General features: G+C 37.8%; 7 protein-coding genes across 11 annotated transcripts in view; 4 read left to right on the top strand and 3 right to left on the bottom strand.

Annotated features, from left to right (window-relative positions):
* LOC126367753 (calcium-transporting ATPase sarcoplasmic/endoplasmic reticulum type) overlaps window positions 1-5,934 on the top strand; it is a 28,374-nt gene extending 22,440 nt beyond the window's left edge. For 3 of the 5 annotated variants that reach the window (XM_050011474.1, XM_050011475.1, XM_050011476.1), the window contains exons 9-12: window positions 200-458; window positions 1,486-1,630; window positions 2,152-2,361; window positions 2,835-4,739. In XM_050011474.1, coding sequence (XP_049867431.1) covers window positions 200-458; window positions 1,486-1,630; window positions 2,152-2,361; window positions 2,835-3,050 — 830 coding nt within the window. In that variant the 3' untranslated portion in view covers window positions 3,051-4,739. Of the gene's footprint in view, window positions 1-199; window positions 459-1,485; window positions 1,631-2,151; window positions 2,362-2,834; window positions 4,740-5,191 lie in introns of those variants that run through there. The other 2 variants (XM_050011478.1, XM_050011477.1) reach the window with 2 other exon arrangements.
* Window positions 1-18,800, bottom strand: part of LOC126367820 (sulfotransferase 1B1-like) — a 243,838-nt gene that overhangs the window by 54,274 nt on the left and 170,764 nt on the right. The window lies entirely within an intron of this gene.
* On the top strand, window positions 6,647-7,556 carry LOC126367860 (uncharacterized). Its single transcript, XM_050011634.1, has 2 exons — window positions 6,647-6,825; window positions 6,906-7,556. Exons 1-2 carry the CDS (start codon window positions 6,812-6,814, stop codon window positions 7,450-7,452), a joined length of 561 nt encoding a protein of 186 aa, XP_049867591.1. The 5' UTR covers window positions 6,647-6,811; the 3' UTR covers window positions 7,453-7,556.
* On the bottom strand, window positions 7,869-9,571 carry LOC126367838 (neuferricin). The gene is made up of 4 exons (XM_050011609.1): window positions 9,122-9,571; window positions 8,778-8,921; window positions 8,505-8,691; window positions 7,869-8,322 (listed from the first exon to the last, which is right to left on the bottom strand). Exons 1-4 carry the CDS (start codon window positions 9,408-9,410, stop codon window positions 8,154-8,156), a joined length of 789 nt encoding a protein of 262 aa, XP_049867566.1. The 5' UTR covers window positions 9,411-9,571; the 3' UTR covers window positions 7,869-8,153.
* Window positions 9,695-11,284, top strand: LOC126367804 (3-oxoacyl-[acyl-carrier-protein] synthase, mitochondrial). The gene has a single exon (XM_050011554.1). It carries the CDS (start codon window positions 9,887-9,889, stop codon window positions 11,174-11,176), a length of 1,290 nt encoding a protein of 429 aa, XP_049867511.1. The 5' UTR covers window positions 9,695-9,886; the 3' UTR covers window positions 11,177-11,284.
* On the bottom strand, window positions 11,278-16,698 carry LOC126367771 (gametogenetin-binding protein 2-like). The gene is made up of 8 exons (XM_050011498.1): window positions 16,494-16,698; window positions 16,036-16,226; window positions 15,513-15,656; window positions 14,493-14,790; window positions 13,897-14,121; window positions 13,196-13,477; window positions 12,592-13,026; window positions 11,278-12,514 (listed from the first exon to the last, which is right to left on the bottom strand). Exons 1-8 carry the CDS (start codon window positions 16,581-16,583, stop codon window positions 12,326-12,328), a joined length of 1,854 nt encoding a protein of 617 aa, XP_049867455.1. The 5' UTR covers window positions 16,584-16,698; the 3' UTR covers window positions 11,278-12,325.
* On the top strand, window positions 17,153-18,301 carry LOC126367842 (ribosome maturation protein SBDS). Its single transcript, XM_050011614.1, has 2 exons — window positions 17,153-17,399; window positions 17,653-18,301. Exons 1-2 carry the CDS (start codon window positions 17,269-17,271, stop codon window positions 18,275-18,277), a joined length of 756 nt encoding a protein of 251 aa, XP_049867571.1. The 5' UTR covers window positions 17,153-17,268; the 3' UTR covers window positions 18,278-18,301.

The following is an 18,800-nucleotide window of genomic DNA, read 5'->3' as shown; positions in this document are numbered from 1 at the left end:
GAGATAGGTGGTGAGCTGTATCGTCGTCACGACGATCGATCGTTCGACCGAGCAATCGATCCAGTGAAAATATTTTTTTGAAAATACCATTCTAATTTAGCAAATAGAAAAGATAATTTTGCTCTAAAGTAGGCCACATTAGGCTAGACAATACCATCTTCCAATCTGGTAACGACACTTGTTATTATTACAATCACAGGTCGCGCCATCTACAACAACATGAAGCAGTTCATCCGTTACCTGATCTCGTCCAACATTGGTGAAGTCGTGTCCATCTTCTTGACCGCCGCTCTGGGTCTTCCCGAAGCCCTGATCCCCGTACAACTGCTATGGGTCAACCTGGTCACTGATGGCCTCCCCGCCACCGCTCTCGGCTTCAACCCCCCTGATCTCGACATCATGGACAAGCCACCCCGCAAGGCCGATGAGGGTCTTATCTCTGGATGGCTCTTCTTCAGGTATGGTATACTCTTGTATTTAACGTAACGTAAAGGTACTAGACTACTGCCCTAACAGAAGCATCCACTTCCCTAACAGTGCCCTGATAAATCTGTACACATAATTCTTCTAATAACTAGTATTAGATGTTAATACTCTGACTGTATACGAAAGAATCAATCAATCAATCAATCAATAATACTTTATTGCACAACAACATATACAAAGGACATAACATACGAATAAAACATAAGCACAATAGGCGGCCTTATTGCTAAACAGCAATTTCTGCCAGGCAACCTTAGGGTGAAAGAAGATTATTCATTGAAGCACGGGCTGGTCTCTGTTTCATAACTTCTAATAAAGTAAGGAGAATTGACGAAATCGGATATTGATCTTACAACCCACACGATAGAAGAAGAATAAAGTGAATCATGGTTCATATTGGCAAGATCAATGCCCTAATATGGTTTTACGACATGCCTGAGAAGACTAGCTATACATACATAAACTCAAACTCACGCCCGCTATCCCTAATGAGGTAGGCAGAGCCACACATAATCAGAAAAGGAGTTGCAGAACTTTTCATATATACATATGTTATCAGATTGACATATTATGATTAGCACATCGCCCAAAGTAAATGTACCAATTAGTCTTATTTTTCTACAAAACCCCGAGCAGACAATGGTGCTAATTCCTGTAAATACCATCTAATTTTATTTTAAGTTATATCTGTCATTTTCTTATCCGCCGAAAAGGAAAAGGACGGGTAATCGACAAGCATAAATTTTATGGAACACACGTCAATTTTAAGCACAATCTAAACCAACCGTCTAAAAATTTTACATCAGTCAATAACCCGACACATTCATTTACTCATTCTTCCTAAAATTAAGAGCTGTGAATCATCCGTCCCTTTCCTTTTCGACGGATATGAAAATGACGGATATAACTTAAAATAAAATTAGGCGGTGTCTCCAGGAATCGGGGCCCATGTCATACTTTATCGCACATAGTATTACAATAAGTTCCCGAACTCCCCAGGTACATGGCTATCGGCGGCTACGTAGGCGCCGCGACGGTGGGAGGCGCCACCTGGTGGTTCATGTACTCGCCCTACGGCCCGCAGATGACGTACTGGCAGCTCACCCACCACTTGCAGTGCCTCGGCGGCGGTGATGAGTTCAAGGTAAAGAAGACACTCATTACCAATAAAAGATGTGAAATCTCTAAAAGAGACCTCTTTCAACCAAGCCGCTGCGTGTTGTAATAGGCTACCTGACAACCTAGTCAAATGAAATACTTTCTAGGAAACGTCAAACGAAAGTTTTCTTTGGAGTTTGTATTGAAATACTATCCTGTGACGTCATCAAAAGCGGTCTAACGTCGTGCTCATTGTTACTTAAATATAATTAGTAAACGAATCGAAAAGTAAAATGAGATGGATTTTTTATCGTCTTAGGCTGGCATCTATTTCTAAATTAGCATCATCTATTTTTGACCCAGTGAAATACGCTGTTGTGTTTTATGTGGAGAAATTAAGGAATGCACTTTTTAAGGAGATTTCATTTTGAAACTGACGTGAATAAAAAAGCTCAAAACATGATTCTTTTACTTATTTTTAAATGATAACGACAAATTGGAAGAATGTAAACCCAGTGATGACCATACCACTAGAGACTAACTAACAAAACACCTTAACAATTCCAGGGCATCGACTGCAAGATCTTCTCTGACCCTCACCCTATGACGATGGCTCTGTCTGTGCTTGTGACCATCGAGATGTTGAACGCCATGAACAGCTTGTCGGAGAACCAGTCCCTGGTGTCCATGCCGCCGTGGTCCAACATGTGGCTCGTCGGCTCCATGGCGCTCTCCTTCACCCTCCACTTCGTCATCCTCTACGTCGAGGTCCTCTCGGTATGTACAAGACTTTACACATAAGCTCACGACTATATCCCAATTGGAGTAGTCAGAGGTTCCATCCCAAGTACCCACGCCTCACCGAGCTTTCTGTTAGACCAACGTGATAGGTGTGCCGTATCGCCGTCTAAGCCAACTTGTTAATGAAAACTACACTTAAGATAAATTAATAACTCATCGGTGCAAGTATGGTACCGGGGTTCAAACCGACGCTCCCCGATCGATATATCGAAAACAGGACAAAAGAAATAAAATTTCTAATTAAAGATTTTTTCAGGGAATCTTAACCTAAATCTACATTATAATTTTCACTTTGACACAAATATTTTAGCTCACAGATATAGTGTATAGGACGGCGTCGTACCTCGAGTGCAGTGATGGTGATTGGAGTATGACATTTGTGTATGTAAGGATTGTACCACGTTCAGCCACGTATATAGTGTATAATCGTGTACGTGTTGTGTGCGCAGGCCGTGTTCCAAGTGACGCCGCTGTCCATGGACGAGTGGGTGACGGTGATGAAGTTCTCCATCCCCGTCGTCCTCCTCGACGAGGTCCTCAAGTTCGTCGCGCGCAAGATCTCCGACGGTAATACAAAAACCCTCGCCGACTGGCTCGACGGCATGCAATGGATTGTGCTCATGTGGGCCGTGTTCTTTGGCATCATCATCTACGGCCCCCTATAAGCGCCGCGCCCGCCGCACCCGTTTGTTCACAACCTAATACCCTCCATCACCTACGCCGCCCGCCCGCTCCGCGCCGCCACTATGCTAAAGAGAACCTCTTCTCAAACTAGTAGAACATTTTGTTCGTAGATATTCTATACATTTTTTATGAACAGCAGTTCTATCCTTGAATAATGCAATACTTGTAGTTTACTTAGTATAATAACGGCATACTGGTGGCGTTTGTAATCGATGAAGGAGCGGTGCGTGGCGGTGGCGGGGCCACTGTGGAAACGCCACGGACATTGAGCTACGCTCACCACAGTGAACTAACCGTTTGGAATGCTAATCCTACGCACAGTGTGAAGTGAGGCCGCCGGCGACCCCGCCCATGGAACTATGCATTTTGTACGTGCGAGACAATAATTCTGGAGCTACTATCTGGAGGTTCGACAGGTTTACTTTCCCTCCTTAGACTTACTAGACGTGAAGTGGCTGTGAAGACCTTCATTGTGAGTGCTAACATGAAACACCAAAAATTGGTTTTAATAGAAAGGTTTATAATAGTAAATATGTAAGTTAGGTTTTGCATTTGTTAAAGAATTTTGTATAAATGATTACTGTAATAGAAGCTCCTATGGAAATTTGGCAATAGCGAACTCGCACACGGCTCAGTACCTTGTCCATGTGGACTGCAGACATATTATTAAAATTTACTATAAATAGTGATATGCAATTGTGCATTGTTAGCTTAGTGTAATTTATTGTAAGTGTATCGGTAGGGACGTGGTTACGATTATTTTTATCGGCAAACTTCGAAGGGAACTTCTCCTGTCCTTTCACCTGTGGTCGCTTGTTAACATTCCTTCGTGCATTTCCGTTTCTATCTTACCTTTAGTATTGTATGCAGGAAGCATAGTGCTGCTTACTTAACCTAACTAGTTAACGAATGATACATTGTGCTGAACCAATAACCCGCGTATTTTGTCTCGAGCACTTGAATCATACTTCATGATGCACCTGCATATTGTTACTTTATCTATCAGCAAATGATTTTAGCAGACCTCTTAGTAAAATGTAAAAAAAATCTGTATTAAAGTATATAAACATATTATAACTGGATTGGAGTTTAATATTATAAACTAAATATAAAGCAATATAGTCATTGTATGTATTGTGTGTACGAGCTGTGCTTGGTACTTTAATGATTTATGTTTACACAACGGATGTTATTTAAGTTCTTTATCCAATATGGATTCATGGTAAACTTCAACTACTTTACTAACGAGACATAATACTATTTTAAGTTATACGAAGTAAATTCAAAATTTGTCCATTTATTAAATGTTATGTATGATGGTACAAGGTCTGTACGTACATAAGTTTTATATTATATAGTTATAGTGTTATGAGATCTTGCATGAGTGCAAAATGTGCATGTTTAACCCGTTTTCAAGAGTGCAGTTTGATGTGGTTTGATACAATAATAAATTAGAAAAATAAATCTTATGAAAAGTTGTATAATGTTACTTTCGTCGCGATGACAACCGGAGACTCAGCCCCCGACATACAGACACACTGCACAATGAGGGCATGCTCAAACCTTTGTTGTGATCGTCCCTGACCTCCCCAACTGTTACGATTATGAATAACTATTTAATGTACAGTCGTTTATACATATTTTACATTAATTAAAATTGTCGAGAACTACGTCCTGTTTGAATTTATTTCCAGAACATAATCTGCACAATCTCTGTCATCTGTAAACATCCCTCCCCTATAGTCGGACAACCAATGCATCTCCTACGTGATACACAAATAATGACCTACTTACTCCTTGTGTTTGAATGATCCTGCTAACACTACTTTGTAGTATTAACAAAACTAAAAAAGTTTTGCAAGCTTCGACATGCTATTTGGCTACTTTTATATAGACAAAATTATTTTTTCAAATTGTTATCCCATGAACAAAAAATATTTTGTAACTCTATTGCAAGAGAAGACCATCGCTCACATCGCAATGGATGGAAAAGTATATTTGGAACAAATTTTTGGTAGTATAATTTAATTGCAAAACTTTGTTGTGGTACCCCTGCACCGCGCCGGCCGCAGCTGCCGGGTGCCCCGCACGCATGCACTAACGAGGTGTTGTCTGTCCCCAGTCCCCAAGCCGCAGTGGAACAACCAGTAAGCCTCCGGAAGCCAGCGCAGCGCCACTGCACGCACATATTCCATGAACACTCATTGTTTGTTGTGATCCCGCAGTGAAACTACACATTAAGTAACAACACGGTTGTGATCTCGGCGTACAGTGTAACCCGTAAGTTCGGAGAGCAACGCCGCTCGCTCCGCCCACTACTAACACTGAAATTGTTTTGCAGCGAGCGAGACGGTCATTGACAAGTGGTAAACGCCACCGATTCATAGTTCCTCACCCGCTTCTCTCTGCCACTCGTACCGCTCGGGGCGGCCCCGTGCCGTGCCAGCGCCACCGGCCGGCCCCTCCACTGCTCACCTGCGCTACTTCTCAGAGAGGACTTGTTCATAATGTGTATATACATACAGTATGCTTAGGAGGTTTATCCATTTGTTATTTACGTTGTTCTAATTAAAGACTACATGGTGCCCGTCGACAAAAGCAGTGCGATAGACAGTGTGTACTTAAGTTGACAAGCACTCTATTAATTTATTGTTATATTTTTATTCTATTTTAATCTAGTTTGCTTATATAGCGCCGAGTCTGTTTCTATTAGTGCTGACGCCTCGACGAGCAAAATGGTGTCTGTAAGGGAAGGATATACATAATTGTCCAGTGTTTGGGACGTAATCGAGTCCAAAAATTTAAACATACCTGTACATTTTAATGTATTATTGTTTTGTACAATAAATCGTTATAAAACGATAAGTGTTTCATTTCCTAGTGACTTTGTTGTACTTACATCATCATCATAGGCCCCATATGTCAAAACCAACCTAGTCTCTGATGGGGACAGGCCTCCTCTCAATTAATCGGATGAGATAATCTGCGAGAATTTCTAGGCAAATTAATGCCAAGTTATCACAGACGTGCCCGTTAGTATGTGATAAGAATACCATCAAGAGATAATAGCACCCCTTTTCGCATAGCGTCGGGTGGGTTAAAAAGGGACTGGCTGTTTCATGCTGCTTGTCATCTCTTATTCGTTCTGATAGATTATAGAAATTAGATTTCTAGAGAAAGAGGAGTGGTCCGAAGAGCCCTAAATTTTTTGCAAAATCTATCATGAAAATATAAATAAAAACATCTAGAAATTATTGAAATAGCCATACTCCATAGATGTGTTTGTTAAGTTTGTTAAAACTTACGCGTAAATTAGATTTATTTTATCAAAAAAAGTGGAGAGATTGTAAAATATACTTATGAAATAAATATTGACACTAATTATAGTATATACACATGTAATTTACATGTGTAATTTTGATAAACACACTCTTGTAATAATGTAAATTTTTAAAAGAAAATTTCTTGTACAGGGTTTTTGTTTTGATAAACAGGACACTAGAATTTACAGTCGAATAAAAAATTAATTCTTGGCTCTACTGTAGGAAAGCAACTGCTCGTTGTACGATTAAAAAAACAACTGTCAGTCAAATCAAAGTAAGTTCGGAAGATTGTCGGTTGTCTGTTAAGTTCGTTTGCGTTTTTTATGAATATTATTTAACAGCTGGCGTGCTAAACCAGCCAGTTTGCATTATTAATAGTATATTAACTTAAATTAGTACAAACTAGTCTTTTATGAAACATGGAAGAATCAAGGTTAGTTAAATTGTTCATAAAATTATATAGCATGAATTTCTGTAGTTACTCGATCTATAACATACTGTTTCAAATTACAGAGCAGATTCGGAATTGCCAAATAAAATGGCACATTTAGACATTATGGAACTGGATGAGCCCGCGGACGATTCTCATGGAAAGCCTTCAGTTCCTGAACTGGCGACACGTGTGTTAAGAAAAAGAAAATCTTTAGCGCCAGAAATAACGAAGTCAAGCAATCGTAGAGTTAGTATGAAACCACGCAAACATGTGATAACCGAAAATGCAAACCCCAAGCAAATTGAAGCTTTATATCTCAACAAAACTGTTAAGACTGTATCACAAACTTTAGAAACAATTTATGAAGAACCTAAGACTGAAAGCTCTAGTAAGGACACGCTCATAGGCGGCAGGAAAGTGAAGAGACTGTTGACGTTCCAGCTTGGCAATCAGTACACTAAGGAAAAAATAAAGAAGCGTCGGGCAAAAATTAAGAAATTACTTGGGAATAAATCATTTCTAAACAGGAAGAAAATCCCAATGAATGTGTTCCTCAAAACAATTGAGTGTCTAGAGTTAGATGAGGTAGTTAAGACTGAAGCTACACTGCCCATTAAGTTAGTTTGATAATGTTTTTTACCTTTGGTATTAATGATTTCATTGATAATCTCTGTAAATGTAATCATAATCAATATTTGCTAAGCTTATTACACAGACATGTACAACAAGCACCTCGTCTTTTTCTGAATTATTCCTTCACAAAACAAGATACAAACCACAATGTAATTCTTTAATAGAAAGAAATTCCATCCATTAAAGCAAGGTTAAGATAATAGAAAATTGTCTTTATAAAATTACTACATAGATGTTAACACACATTCATATTACCTACCCTACTCCCATAGAGTTAACCTCATTCATTTTCCTTGGACTGTGTGAATTTCTTTCCAATCCCTGAACCCACTTCTGCGACAATATATAATAGAATGCTTAAAAATGGACAATATTATTGTCAGTTAGGTAGTGTCAGAAAAAAACTGATAAACAAAATAGAAAGTATATTATTATTTTAGAAAAAATTACATCACTAAAGTGTATACAAAACATAAATATAACAGTTATATAATATTGAAGGATATTCTGTTGGTCCAGCAAGACTTTAGGTACCTACAATATTATGCAATTCTTATATAAAAAAACAGCGCTTTGGGCTACTTCGTGAAAGAATTTATAAATATTAAAATACTGAATCCGTTATTATAACCCAGTTGGAATGTTTCATGAGATCCAAAGAGATTACAGTTTTTATGCAATAAAAACTATAGTAATTAACTATTAGTAATACAAAATGAAGAGTCTGGTTTGCAATTGTCATATTCTTTAAGAAGTGCTTGTGAGTTGTCTTTCACAAGATTGACGCAGGCACACCGAGGTTTGGCTTCTCCAGGGGTGTATAGCTGTCTGGGAACTCCAGCCCAGCCACGAGTCACTCCACCACTGGAAATAAATAGCACAAGATTATAAACTATTCCACTATGGAAAATGTTTACCTTCTCTGATCAGGGGAGACCTTTTATTAAGTAATAGAAAAACATGACTATCTGTAACACATTCATGTACTCATGTGTAATCTTAACATGATATCTTGCAGTCTTTCTTGTCAAATCAAATACAGATACCTAGTTTTTGTACACCACACTCGGGACCCCTGTTCTACACTCCATTCCATATTACATGGTGGATACTTCTGTTCTTCTAGTTTTGCCAATTCCTTCTCAGTCTTGCACTTGTCTATTCTATCACTTAGTTGCTTTGAGTATTCTGTTGATTGACCAGCTTCATCATAATATCTTCCTATGAGTACACCTAGAATAAATTATTTAAGTTACTTAAACATCTAGTACTAATATTATTGTACTGTAATTGTAACTATATGCATCCTTTATACTCACCCACTGGTTTATATTTTTCCTTCAAAGTGTCTTTCCAATGCAGTAATGATAACAAGTCATCACAAGACAGGTCTATCACATGGTCCTTGTTTTTACTTTCATCTCTGAAATTCCCAGTGACAAAGGCTCTTGTACCGTCCTTACCTGTGAAACAATTTTTATAAAATAAGTAGAAAGAAAATGTTTACAGAAACATAGCGAAGCAGGCACCAAGGAAAAGTGGCTTCAAGTATTGTTTTATTACCTACTAAGGCTCAAGTCTTTCAGAGGCACCCTAAATTAAAAAAATTGTATTTTTACACTGTTTACACAAAATTGCAATAGAAGGAAAATATTCAACTTACCGATAAAATAATTATATGAACCATCCTTCCCATAGTGTCTCTTTCCTTTTGTTACGTCGTAAATATTCCCCAGAAGAGACAGATACAGTTTCTTTTTGTCTACTCCATTGTATACAGATAATTCTTGTTCAGTAAATACACTTTTATTCTTAGTTTTTATACTGACTTCTACTGTATTCCAACTTTTATAAAGTAATTGGAGTTCATTTTTATATATAATACTCACAACGACTACAATTATTGTAAGTATAAGTTTAATGTTTCTACTTACAAATGATATTAAACCCATTTTTGTACAAAATCACTAAAGATTTCAAGTAAAAATTTATTAGGTACATCTGCTACGAAAATCAACTTGGTTCTTGATCAACCAACACGTGTTTTTGTAAACTTTACGAAAGTAAAACAGGATAGAGATATTATAAAAAGACATGTAGAAAGAAATAGCAATACATTTGTAAAACTGCTACTGGAACAAATTCTCTTCAAAAAGGTCACACAAAACGTCAAAATGACGTTGACCTCACGTCCAAAAACGGTCATTGCACTGACAGTTATCAATAAAGAAATGAGCGCACAGTCCTATCTAAAAACGAGAAATAAAATCCGTTGATAGGCGTTATTCTTGTCTCGTTTTCACATTCAGCATAGTAGTTTTTTATGTTCTAAAAACGATCAAATCAAATTCATGTTTATTTTTCTTTGAAATTACTTTTCCATTTGATATTATTTTAATCCTAAGAGAACAATATTTTACTTGTAAAAATGAGGACAAATTTGATATCTCAAGTTCGAAGTTTGTCACAGTTTCCGCCAAGGAGAAGAGTTGTAGTTACAGGGTTAGGAGTGGTTGCTCCGCTGGGATCAGGTACAGAAGTAGTATGGCAAAAATTGTTACAAGGGGGAAGTGGCATTGTTCCTCTTCAAGGAGAAGAATACTCTAAATTACCATGTAAGGTAGCAGGCCTTATACCAAAGGATGACACGGTTACAAAAGCTTTGTCCAAATCTAATTTGAGGTCCATGGCACCAGCCACTTGCTTGGCCCTAGTAGCGACCGCAGAGGCATTGACGGACGCTAAATGGCTTCCTGAGACTGAAGCCGACAAAGAGGTCACAGGTGTAGCTTTAGGAATGGGAATGATTGACCTTAAAGATGTCTGCGATACTAATGATGCCTTAAAATCAGGTTACAATAAAGTTAGCCCCTTTTTCGTTCCTAGAATATTACCTAACATGGCTGCAGGACAGATAAGTATAAAATATGGCTTCAGAGGGCCTAACCATGCTGTGTCAACTGCCTGCGCAACAGGAGCTCACTCAATAGGGGATGCTTTCAGATTCATAAGGAATGGAGATGCAGACGTTATGGTTTGCGGCGGCGCTGAGGCTTGCATCAGCCCACTCGCAATAGCTGGTTTTTGTAGACTAAGGGCTTTGAGCACTTCATTTAATGACAACCCAACAAAAGCTTCAAGGCCATTTGACAAAAAAAGAGATGGATTTGTTATGGGTGAAGGAGCTGCTGTGCTGGTCATCGAAGAACATGAACATGCAGTAAAACGAAATGCAAAAATATATGCAGAAATATTGGGTTATGGACTTTCAGGTGATGCATCACATATTACAAGTCCTAGAGAAGATGGAAGTGGAGCTATTCTGTCTATGAGTAGAGCTATCCGAGATAGCAATATTGAGAAGGAACAGATTACATATATCAATGCACATGCTACTTCAACACCAATAGGGGATGGCATAGAATCAACTGCTATAAAGACCCTTTTTGGGCAGCATAGTTCAAAGATATCAATATCTTCTACAAAAGGTGCTCATGGACATTTACTAGGTGCTGCAGGAAATTTGGAAGCTGTGTTCACAATTCTAGCATGTCACCACGGAGTTATACCACCAACACTCAATTTAGAAGAGCCCGTAGACAATCTGGACTATGTTGCAAATGACCCCAGGAAGTGGGAGACTAAAAGAAGAGTTGCTTTGAAAAACTCATTTGGCTTTGGTGGCACAAATGCAACACTGTGTATAGCACAAATATAAGCAAATTGTCAATATTCATGTGGAGCTCAAACAGATGGTAAACAACCTGTAAATAGTATAGGATCTAATTTTAAGCAATAAAATTAAAATAAACAACTGTATATTGTATTATAGTATATTTAAAACTGAGTTACAAATGTTTTTCGCTTTAATAACAATGGCGACACAGCCAAGGTAACTCCCGATCCTCTGCTGTTTATAAGCTTGATAACGAGCAATAATTAATTCATCAATATCATGTACCACATTATAATCATTGAGTCACATAAAGCATTGAAAATAAAATAATTTGATCAAAAAATGCTACTTTAAATATTTTACTAAGCTTCCTAACATTTTAAATAGTAAATATCTTTAAATGCTGGGTTTGTCCAGTCACATTAGTGTTGGAATTTTTCAACTTGCACCTGATTATATATTATGCCTTACCTGTCGCGAGTAGAACAAGATGGATTAAACTCTGTACTGATCAATATATTTGTTAACTACAATATAAATATCAGTATTTTATACTACAAGCACCCATCAGCTCCATACAAGAAGCGTTCCAAGTCAAATGTACAATATAATTTTGTGTTCTACTAATTGGATTGGGTGGATGGTTCATAAGATATACATGATTATCAGGCAAATAAAAAAAAGATAAAATATCAAAACACAATAAGGCAGTTTCTATTGTCTTTAATAAAATCTTATCAAAAATGTGCCAGCATTCTGTAGTAAGTAGTCAATCAATGATATTACTTTGACTAGTTCTATAAGGTTACACCTTGTAATTTCTGATAAGACTTTATTTCCTTAACTAATCAACGAATTTGAGTAACATAGCCCATAGTGGGAACTTAACGGGTTGGTGTCTAGTGCAAGGATGAGACGCAGCCACTGCAAACGACCGGCAGCCAGTTTACCGACGAGGCGACCGGGAGAGTCATTATTATAATAATTAGCTAGAACAGGTGACATCACACAATGCGTTTATTCTAAGGTGTTGAGGCCAGGTCGAGTAAAATGACGACGGTATTTTGCAATATGCACTTAATAAACAAATCCCATAAAAGAAGTCCTTTTATTGAACTACACATTTTCAACAAGTTCCTGAATATTTACCATAAGACGGGGACTTCAGTTAGGGAACGGACATCGGGAGGTCTAAGCGGGCTGCTTGTCTTTCAACGGCAGCGTCGGTGGCGACGACACACACAACCGCTCGAATTTTTGGCGTAAGTTCTGTCGTAACTCCTGTCTTTTCTCCGTTATATTCCTACGCGATTTAAATTCCATTACCTCCTCTATAGGAATATAACTGGTGTCCTGTTCGTCATCTGATGAACAAGTATCCTAGAAGATAAAAAAGCCTTATGAGCGACATTCGCGCTATATATTAATCTTACAATTTTGTATTGAAAATAACTTACCATTAACATTTCCTGTAGGGAGAGTGGAAAGCCAGTACATGAAATCTTGTCGTTTTTAGCCAAATCTAAACAGTCGCCTCTCTCGTGGTTACAAAATCCTTCGGAACACGCCACCTCTGACCCTTCGGGAGAACTCATGAGGGATGAAGAGCCAGACATTGTTTCACAGCAGCCTCCATTGTTCCCGGATGAGTAGCCACAGTCATGAGAATGTTCGTTTGGTGAGAGGTTGCCATTTTTAGCCCTTTTCTTGCCGGATTTTTTGGGTGAGCGACGTTTAGTGGAATCATCCTGACAAGAGGTGCAGCCTTCTCCGCCGGCCTCATAACACTGGTTGTAGTCTCGCGGAGATAGCAGATCGGTTGGCGTGTCTCGTTCTTCCAATAGGCACTCTTCACACTGGCATTTTTCTTCTGGTTCCTCTGAGTCTGCTTCCTGTAATCAAAGAAATAAATTTTGACACTGTTGCTAATAGATCATATTTTACAGGATTGCAGACGCCGATTATAGTTTTACTTCGGGAGTTTAAAATCGCAAGTATTGACGCCCGTTCTGCGCCCTTGGACGCACTTTTTCTAAGAATAAACCGAATAAAAAATCTAACCTTGCATTTGTTTTCGACGGCCTGCCGCTCCTTCTTCTTGCGACGCTTGAGTTTCTTTTGTTCCTTACGTTGTTGTCGCGTGAGTTCCTCTTGTGTTATTTCGTCGTAAAGTAACTGTAGTTTGGAGACGCCACTCTTCTGTTCAACTGCGGTCTCGAACTTGCGATACAAAGCTTCCACTGCTACTGCTGCAAGGGTCTGACACGTGCCTTCTTCCTCGCGTAGACGCAGAGATATGCGCTGTAGCCGCTCGTATATGCAAATCCCGAGGCATATTAGTACCTTCGGAGATAGTTATAGTATAAATAATGTGTCTTTATAGTTCTATACAGTCAAGAGAATGAAAACAGATGAACCATCAATTTGATGTCATGTGTCCGTAAGCATATATATTCCTGGTTGGATTTGTACGAGGAACATATCCCAGAGTTCATGGTGGTCTTAGTAAAACCTCTTACATATCCAATGGTGAAAAGGGTTGGGAAAAGCTGCATTTCGTCATATATTTAACAAATTGATACACACATAAACTCAAGGTCATAAGGAGTGGTTAAAAACCATTCCTTCAACAAGCTTAGACTGATAAAGCGTCATTGACCACACATTCTATGATAATTACTCAGTTGTATATTAACCAAATGGCTGTGGTATGTATAAATAAATAACCATACACATTTAATTAATTAAATAAACCAACATACTTCTTCCTGTGCAATTTCTAGTGTCTTAGCGTGTCTCTCGCGGTGGTTTCCTAGTAGTTCTGGTTCTGCGCGCGCTATAAGGTGTGCGATATAGTCTGTCTTGGCTTGAAGGTGCAGGTGTTTGTCCAACAGACACCGCTTGATGCCTCCATACAACGCCCCCACATAACCCTTCTCTTTCTGCGGCTCCTTCTCTTCAACTAACAGCTGATAAGCTCTTAAAACCTAAAATGAATAGATTCATACATTTCATTGAGTCTCAAAAGTAACAAGTCTACAGATAAGACACACTTATCTGTAAGATAACAGGCAGTTGCAAAATAAAGTGATTTCTTTTTAGCTACAAATTGTAACTATTTTGTTTGCTGGAAATATCGAGAATGCATTTTGTTACTTATCATTTGTGAAAAAGTTAAATTCTTCTCTTAGACACTCTAAAACTTGAGGTAAACACTGGACAAATATTGTTTAATAGAAAATATAAATTTTTCATAGTCTTATATGCAGGGATAACATTGCCATTTTAAATTGAAGTAGGTAGTTTTCAAATGTTATATATAGCAGAAAGTGATAGTACACAAAACAACATATTCTACCTTAGTCTTACAGTCTGCACAGAAGCGATGTTTCCGGAGGTAGTTATGCAGCGTGTCGTGCAGAGTATTGAAGTGTACGAGCGTGACGTGGTCGCGCGCGGCGGAGCGCATGGCGTCCCAGGCGCTGCGCCACGCCGCGCGCCCGCCCCAGCCGCACGCCGCCGCCCAGCCGCACCAGCCCGGGCCCGCGCCGCCCGCAGACCAGCCGCGGGCCCCGCCCGCCTCCAGCGAGTGCAGGGTGCAACGCTGAGACTTCTTCCACCGTGGCTGACTCACTATCAGGCATTCTATGCCCGTACTAAAATGCACATAAGCAGTTGAAGATTCTCACGATTTGGGTAATGAATATAATGGTTCAAAAATTTAGGTCCTACTACGAAAGTTAGTAAATTGTAGGCCACATTATGTTTATATGAAGGGAAGTGATTGAAGACAGTCTGGCTAGGATGGATTGGGTGGGTTTCATCACACTGATCTTGGCTCACTGTTGGATTTTCTATATTGTTATCACTATAACTAGCCCATTTGATCCTAATGCTATGCCCAATCACATGTTTCCCAGTTCAATAACAGTTGTGTGATACATACTATGAATACCACATTTGATCGTATTCAATATGGTCATTCGGTAACATTCACATCAGTAATATTGCCATAAATCATATGATGATGGATGATAATGCATGTATGGACTCAACTTCAGAAAAGCAATTGCTTCCTAATAACAGAAGTTTTTTAGGAAGTAGGTACCCATATTTCTAGCCACATAAGCCAATCTGAGAGCAATACCAGCTAATACAAGACATGTGGTATTATCTACATAGCAGGTGCAATGTGTATCAGTTCCTTTAAAGTTGTAAACACTTTGAAGGTAACAGATATAGTTTTCACAAAGATATTTTTTAGTAATTTCAAAGTAATATGTTTCATATTCTTTATAGGTATTCTTTTTTAAACTATTACTAGTTCAATCTAAAAATGTTATTACTTTCTGCAGTAACATTATTGTTCCACACTTACCTGTGACCATTAAGCAAAGTGGCAAGTGATTGTGGGTGTATAATTTTATCTTCCCTTATTGTCATAATCTCATCTGGCGATAGGACCAAAGGGTCCAATGTGGGATGTCCCGATTTACATAATTGATAAAACAGACGTTCAACACTGAAATAAAATAACAGACATATCTAACAAGATCTAACATCACCAGAGAAGTGTTGTAAGCCACACAAGTTTCCACACTATCAGCATTTTGTGGGTACTTCATATAAGAAGGGAAAAAAACAGATATGTCTACCCAAATCATATCAACATTTGATTATTTACATACTTAAAAGACATGAGTTAGCAATCACATCAACTTATATTTAGAAATTGCACTACAATTTGAACATTGATAGAAATAAGTTCTTAAAACAAATTGAACTTATTTCTATGGCTTTCATAATATTTGAACAAAAGTTTAGCAAATGTCTGAAATTGGATGACTGTGCTGGAAAACTATAGCAAAATAGACATATTTAAGAAAAAAATCTACAAGTACCTTCTTCGACAGCCAACACAAGGAATGCTTTGATTTAATACGTTAAATATATCGGAGGCGTCGACTCTAAGCGCGGCTTTGAGCTCGTCAGTCGTGAGGATCCTGTACTTGCGCATGAACTCCTCGTACTCACGCCCCTTCACTTGCTGGTTGTCGCATATCAACCCCATTGTGTTTAAATCCATAATCATCTGCAAAACGACACAACCGACTCGTCAACAAAGAAATAATTCCACAAATAAGGTCAACTAGAAAACGTCATTGCACAGGGTAAATCAATGAACTTGATCTCTACAAAATATCGTTCTAAGCATTCGTAACGCTACCATACTTCAATTCCATGTTTCCCAAGATGCCATGTATATTTTCTATATTAGCAGTGACTAATTTCTGTAATTTCTATTAAGCACTGATTATTCTACGTTTGTGGTAATGTCAAAGTGCAGTAGCCCACTTACGGTAAGGTTTTCATAGATAGTTAACGGTAATTGTCGCCTTTTTATCACAGGTTCTTTTTCGCTATTGTATATATCAACCAATTTCGCCATGTTTTTGAATAATCACATAAAATTGCCGACAAAATACACAAATATAACAAAATGACGGACAACTTCTTCGAGAAATACACGTCGTGTTGCGTCTTTGACTGCTATTTTTTTAAATTCTGTGTTGCCCACTTATTTTTTCTTTTTCTGCAGAGTTTGACACGTAGATTATTGCCTCTTTTGAATAAAGGTGAGTATACACATGCCGTACCTCCAAGTTCTAAAGCTCCAAAGACCTTCTATACATTCGCGCGTAATCACAAATTTGTAAAATTTTAAAAACTCATAGTTATAGAGAAATTTCAGAACAATAATAATGAAAAATATAATGTATTGAATACGGTACAACCCTCATCTAATGTGGTGTCTAGTCAATGTTTAGTGTACGAAGCTGGTACGAAGCGAATTGGGCATGTAATCGGTATTTTGGAAAAAAACGGGTACATGTCACGTCGCAATCATTTTTTTGCTCATCAAAACCTTTAAAATTCGTGTCACACTGAAAGCATAATTAAAAACCGGTAATATGCAAATCTATGTATCGGCTGCTTATAAAAGAAGCATCACTATTTGACAAATAAAAAAAGTAATGTAATAATAAGGGTTAGGTAGGCAATTTATTATTGTTTTCAGAAACTGAACTTGTGTGAAAGTAATACTAATTAATATTTCCAGCTAATAAATCAAAATGTCTAAAATATTTACACCTACTAATCAAATACGATTAACAAATGTTGCAATAGTCAGGCTGAAAAAAGGTGGAAAGAGGTTTGAAATAGCTTGTTACAGAAACAAAGTCGTATCGTGGAGAAACAAATTGTAAGTTATTATTAAAGTGATCCGTATATAATAAACAACTACAACAAGTCAAAATACAAATACAAAATAACGTTAATGTGGGCGCATTCTGGTCCTTTTATGTTCCTTTGCAATGTTGCACCATTGCCATGTAATTAGGAATATGTGAAATAAGTTACAATTTATATAGTTCATAAATATAACTAAGAACTCAGTTATAAAATCCATGTGCGACGGCAGATAATTAATCTATTTGTAATATTTATTTTTTAAGGGAAACAGATATTGATGAAGTCTTACAAACACATACAGTCTTCACAAATGTGTCTAAAGGGCAAGTAGCCAAGAAGGACGACTTAATAAAAGTGTTTGGTAAAGATGATATGACAGAAATATGTAAGGAAATATTGGAGAAAGGAGAACTACAGGTTTCTGATAAAGAACGCCATTCCCAAATAGATTCCTTATTCAAAGATATTGCAACAACTGTTGCAGAAAAGTGTGTTAATCCAGAAACAAAGAGACCCTACCCAGTCTCTATCATAGAAAAAGCTATGAAGGACATTCATTACTCTGTAAATGTGAACAGGGGTGCTAAACAACAAGCACTAGATGTTATTCAGCTACTGAAGAAGGAGATTCCTCTGGAGAGAGCCCAGATGAGAGTAAGAATACTACTGAGTGGCAAAGATGCTAAAAAGACAAGGGAAAAGGCTGTTAAACTTGCCACAAGTGTAGAGGAGGAGAACTGGGACTCTGGCACAGCAAATATTATATGCCTAATAGACCCAGGCAGCTTCAGAACTCTTGATGAGATGATTAGAGCTGAGACCAGTGGAAGGGGCCAATTTGAATTACTCAACCTGAAGGAAATGGTAGAAGGAGAACAGGCTCTTTAATAAAGTATATAAACTGTTGTACTATTTATTGTTATTTTTTTTTACTAATAATACTAATAAATGTTTATTATATCTGTAAAACAATCTTTCAATTGGTTCAAAGGTTCAGAACCTTTAAGAGTCGGCAATCGTTTACAACACACATGTAGAAGTTAAAATGAACTAATTTTATATATTAATATATATAATATATTATACATACATACATACATAAACTCACGCCCGTAATCCCAAATGGGGTGAGCAGAGCCACAAGTAATCAAAGACAACTTGCAGCCACTGTTGATACGAAGTCCTAAGATGGATATGATGAACCTTATGGTGATAAGGGATCAGCCTATCGCCCATAATATTAGTCCATAATTATAATATATTACATTACTCTTATAACTAGTTATTTAGAAATAAACCATGTTCACAAATAAATAATTTTAATTGTAGTTAACCATAGACAAATGAGTCGAAGTGAATATAAATAATTTGAAAAAACCGGTGTCGAACCGCAACATGAAACGGAACGTTA

Source organism: Pectinophora gossypiella, chromosome 6, assembly GCF_024362695.1.
Source record: "Pectinophora gossypiella chromosome 6, ilPecGoss1.1, whole genome shotgun sequence".
In the NCBI taxonomy this organism is placed as follows: Eukaryota; Metazoa; Arthropoda; class Insecta; order Lepidoptera; family Gelechiidae; genus Pectinophora; species Pectinophora gossypiella.
The sequence above is the reverse complement of the archived record's forward strand: the minus strand, read 5'-3'. Positions and strand labels throughout refer to the sequence as shown.

Coding starts and splice junctions, on each gene's coding strand:
- LOC126367771 (XM_050011498.1), bottom strand. CDS start 16,583: ATGGCGAAATTGGTTGATATATACAATAGCGAAAAAGAACCTGTGATA. Junction 16,227..16,493: donor CTATCTATGAAAACCTTACC/GTAAGTGGGCTA, acceptor GTCGTTTTGCAG/ATGATTATGGATTTAAACAC. Junction 12,515..12,591: donor CCCTACAGGAAATGTTAATG/GTAAGTTATTTT, acceptor TTTATCTTCTAG/GATACTTGTTCATCAGATGA.
- LOC126367804 (XM_050011554.1), top strand. CDS start 9,887: ATGAGGACAAATTTGATATCTCAAGTTCGAAGTTTGTCACAGTTTCCG.
- LOC126367838 (XM_050011609.1), bottom strand. CDS start 9,410: ATGGGTTTAATATCATTTGTAAGTAGAAACATTAAACTTATACTTACA. Junction 8,922..9,121: donor TTCATATAATTATTTTATCG/GTAAGTTGAATA, acceptor ATTGTTTCACAG/GTAAGGACGGTACAAGAGCC. Junction 8,323..8,504: donor GTGTGGTGTACAAAAACTAG/GTATCTGTATTT, acceptor ATTTATTTCCAG/TGGTGGAGTGACTCGTGGCT.
- LOC126367842 (XM_050011614.1), top strand. CDS start 17,269: ATGTCTAAAATATTTACACCTACTAATCAAATACGATTAACAAATGTT. Junction 17,400..17,652: donor GTATCGTGGAGAAACAAATT/GTAAGTTATTAT, acceptor TTATTTTTTAAG/GGAAACAGATATTGATGAAG.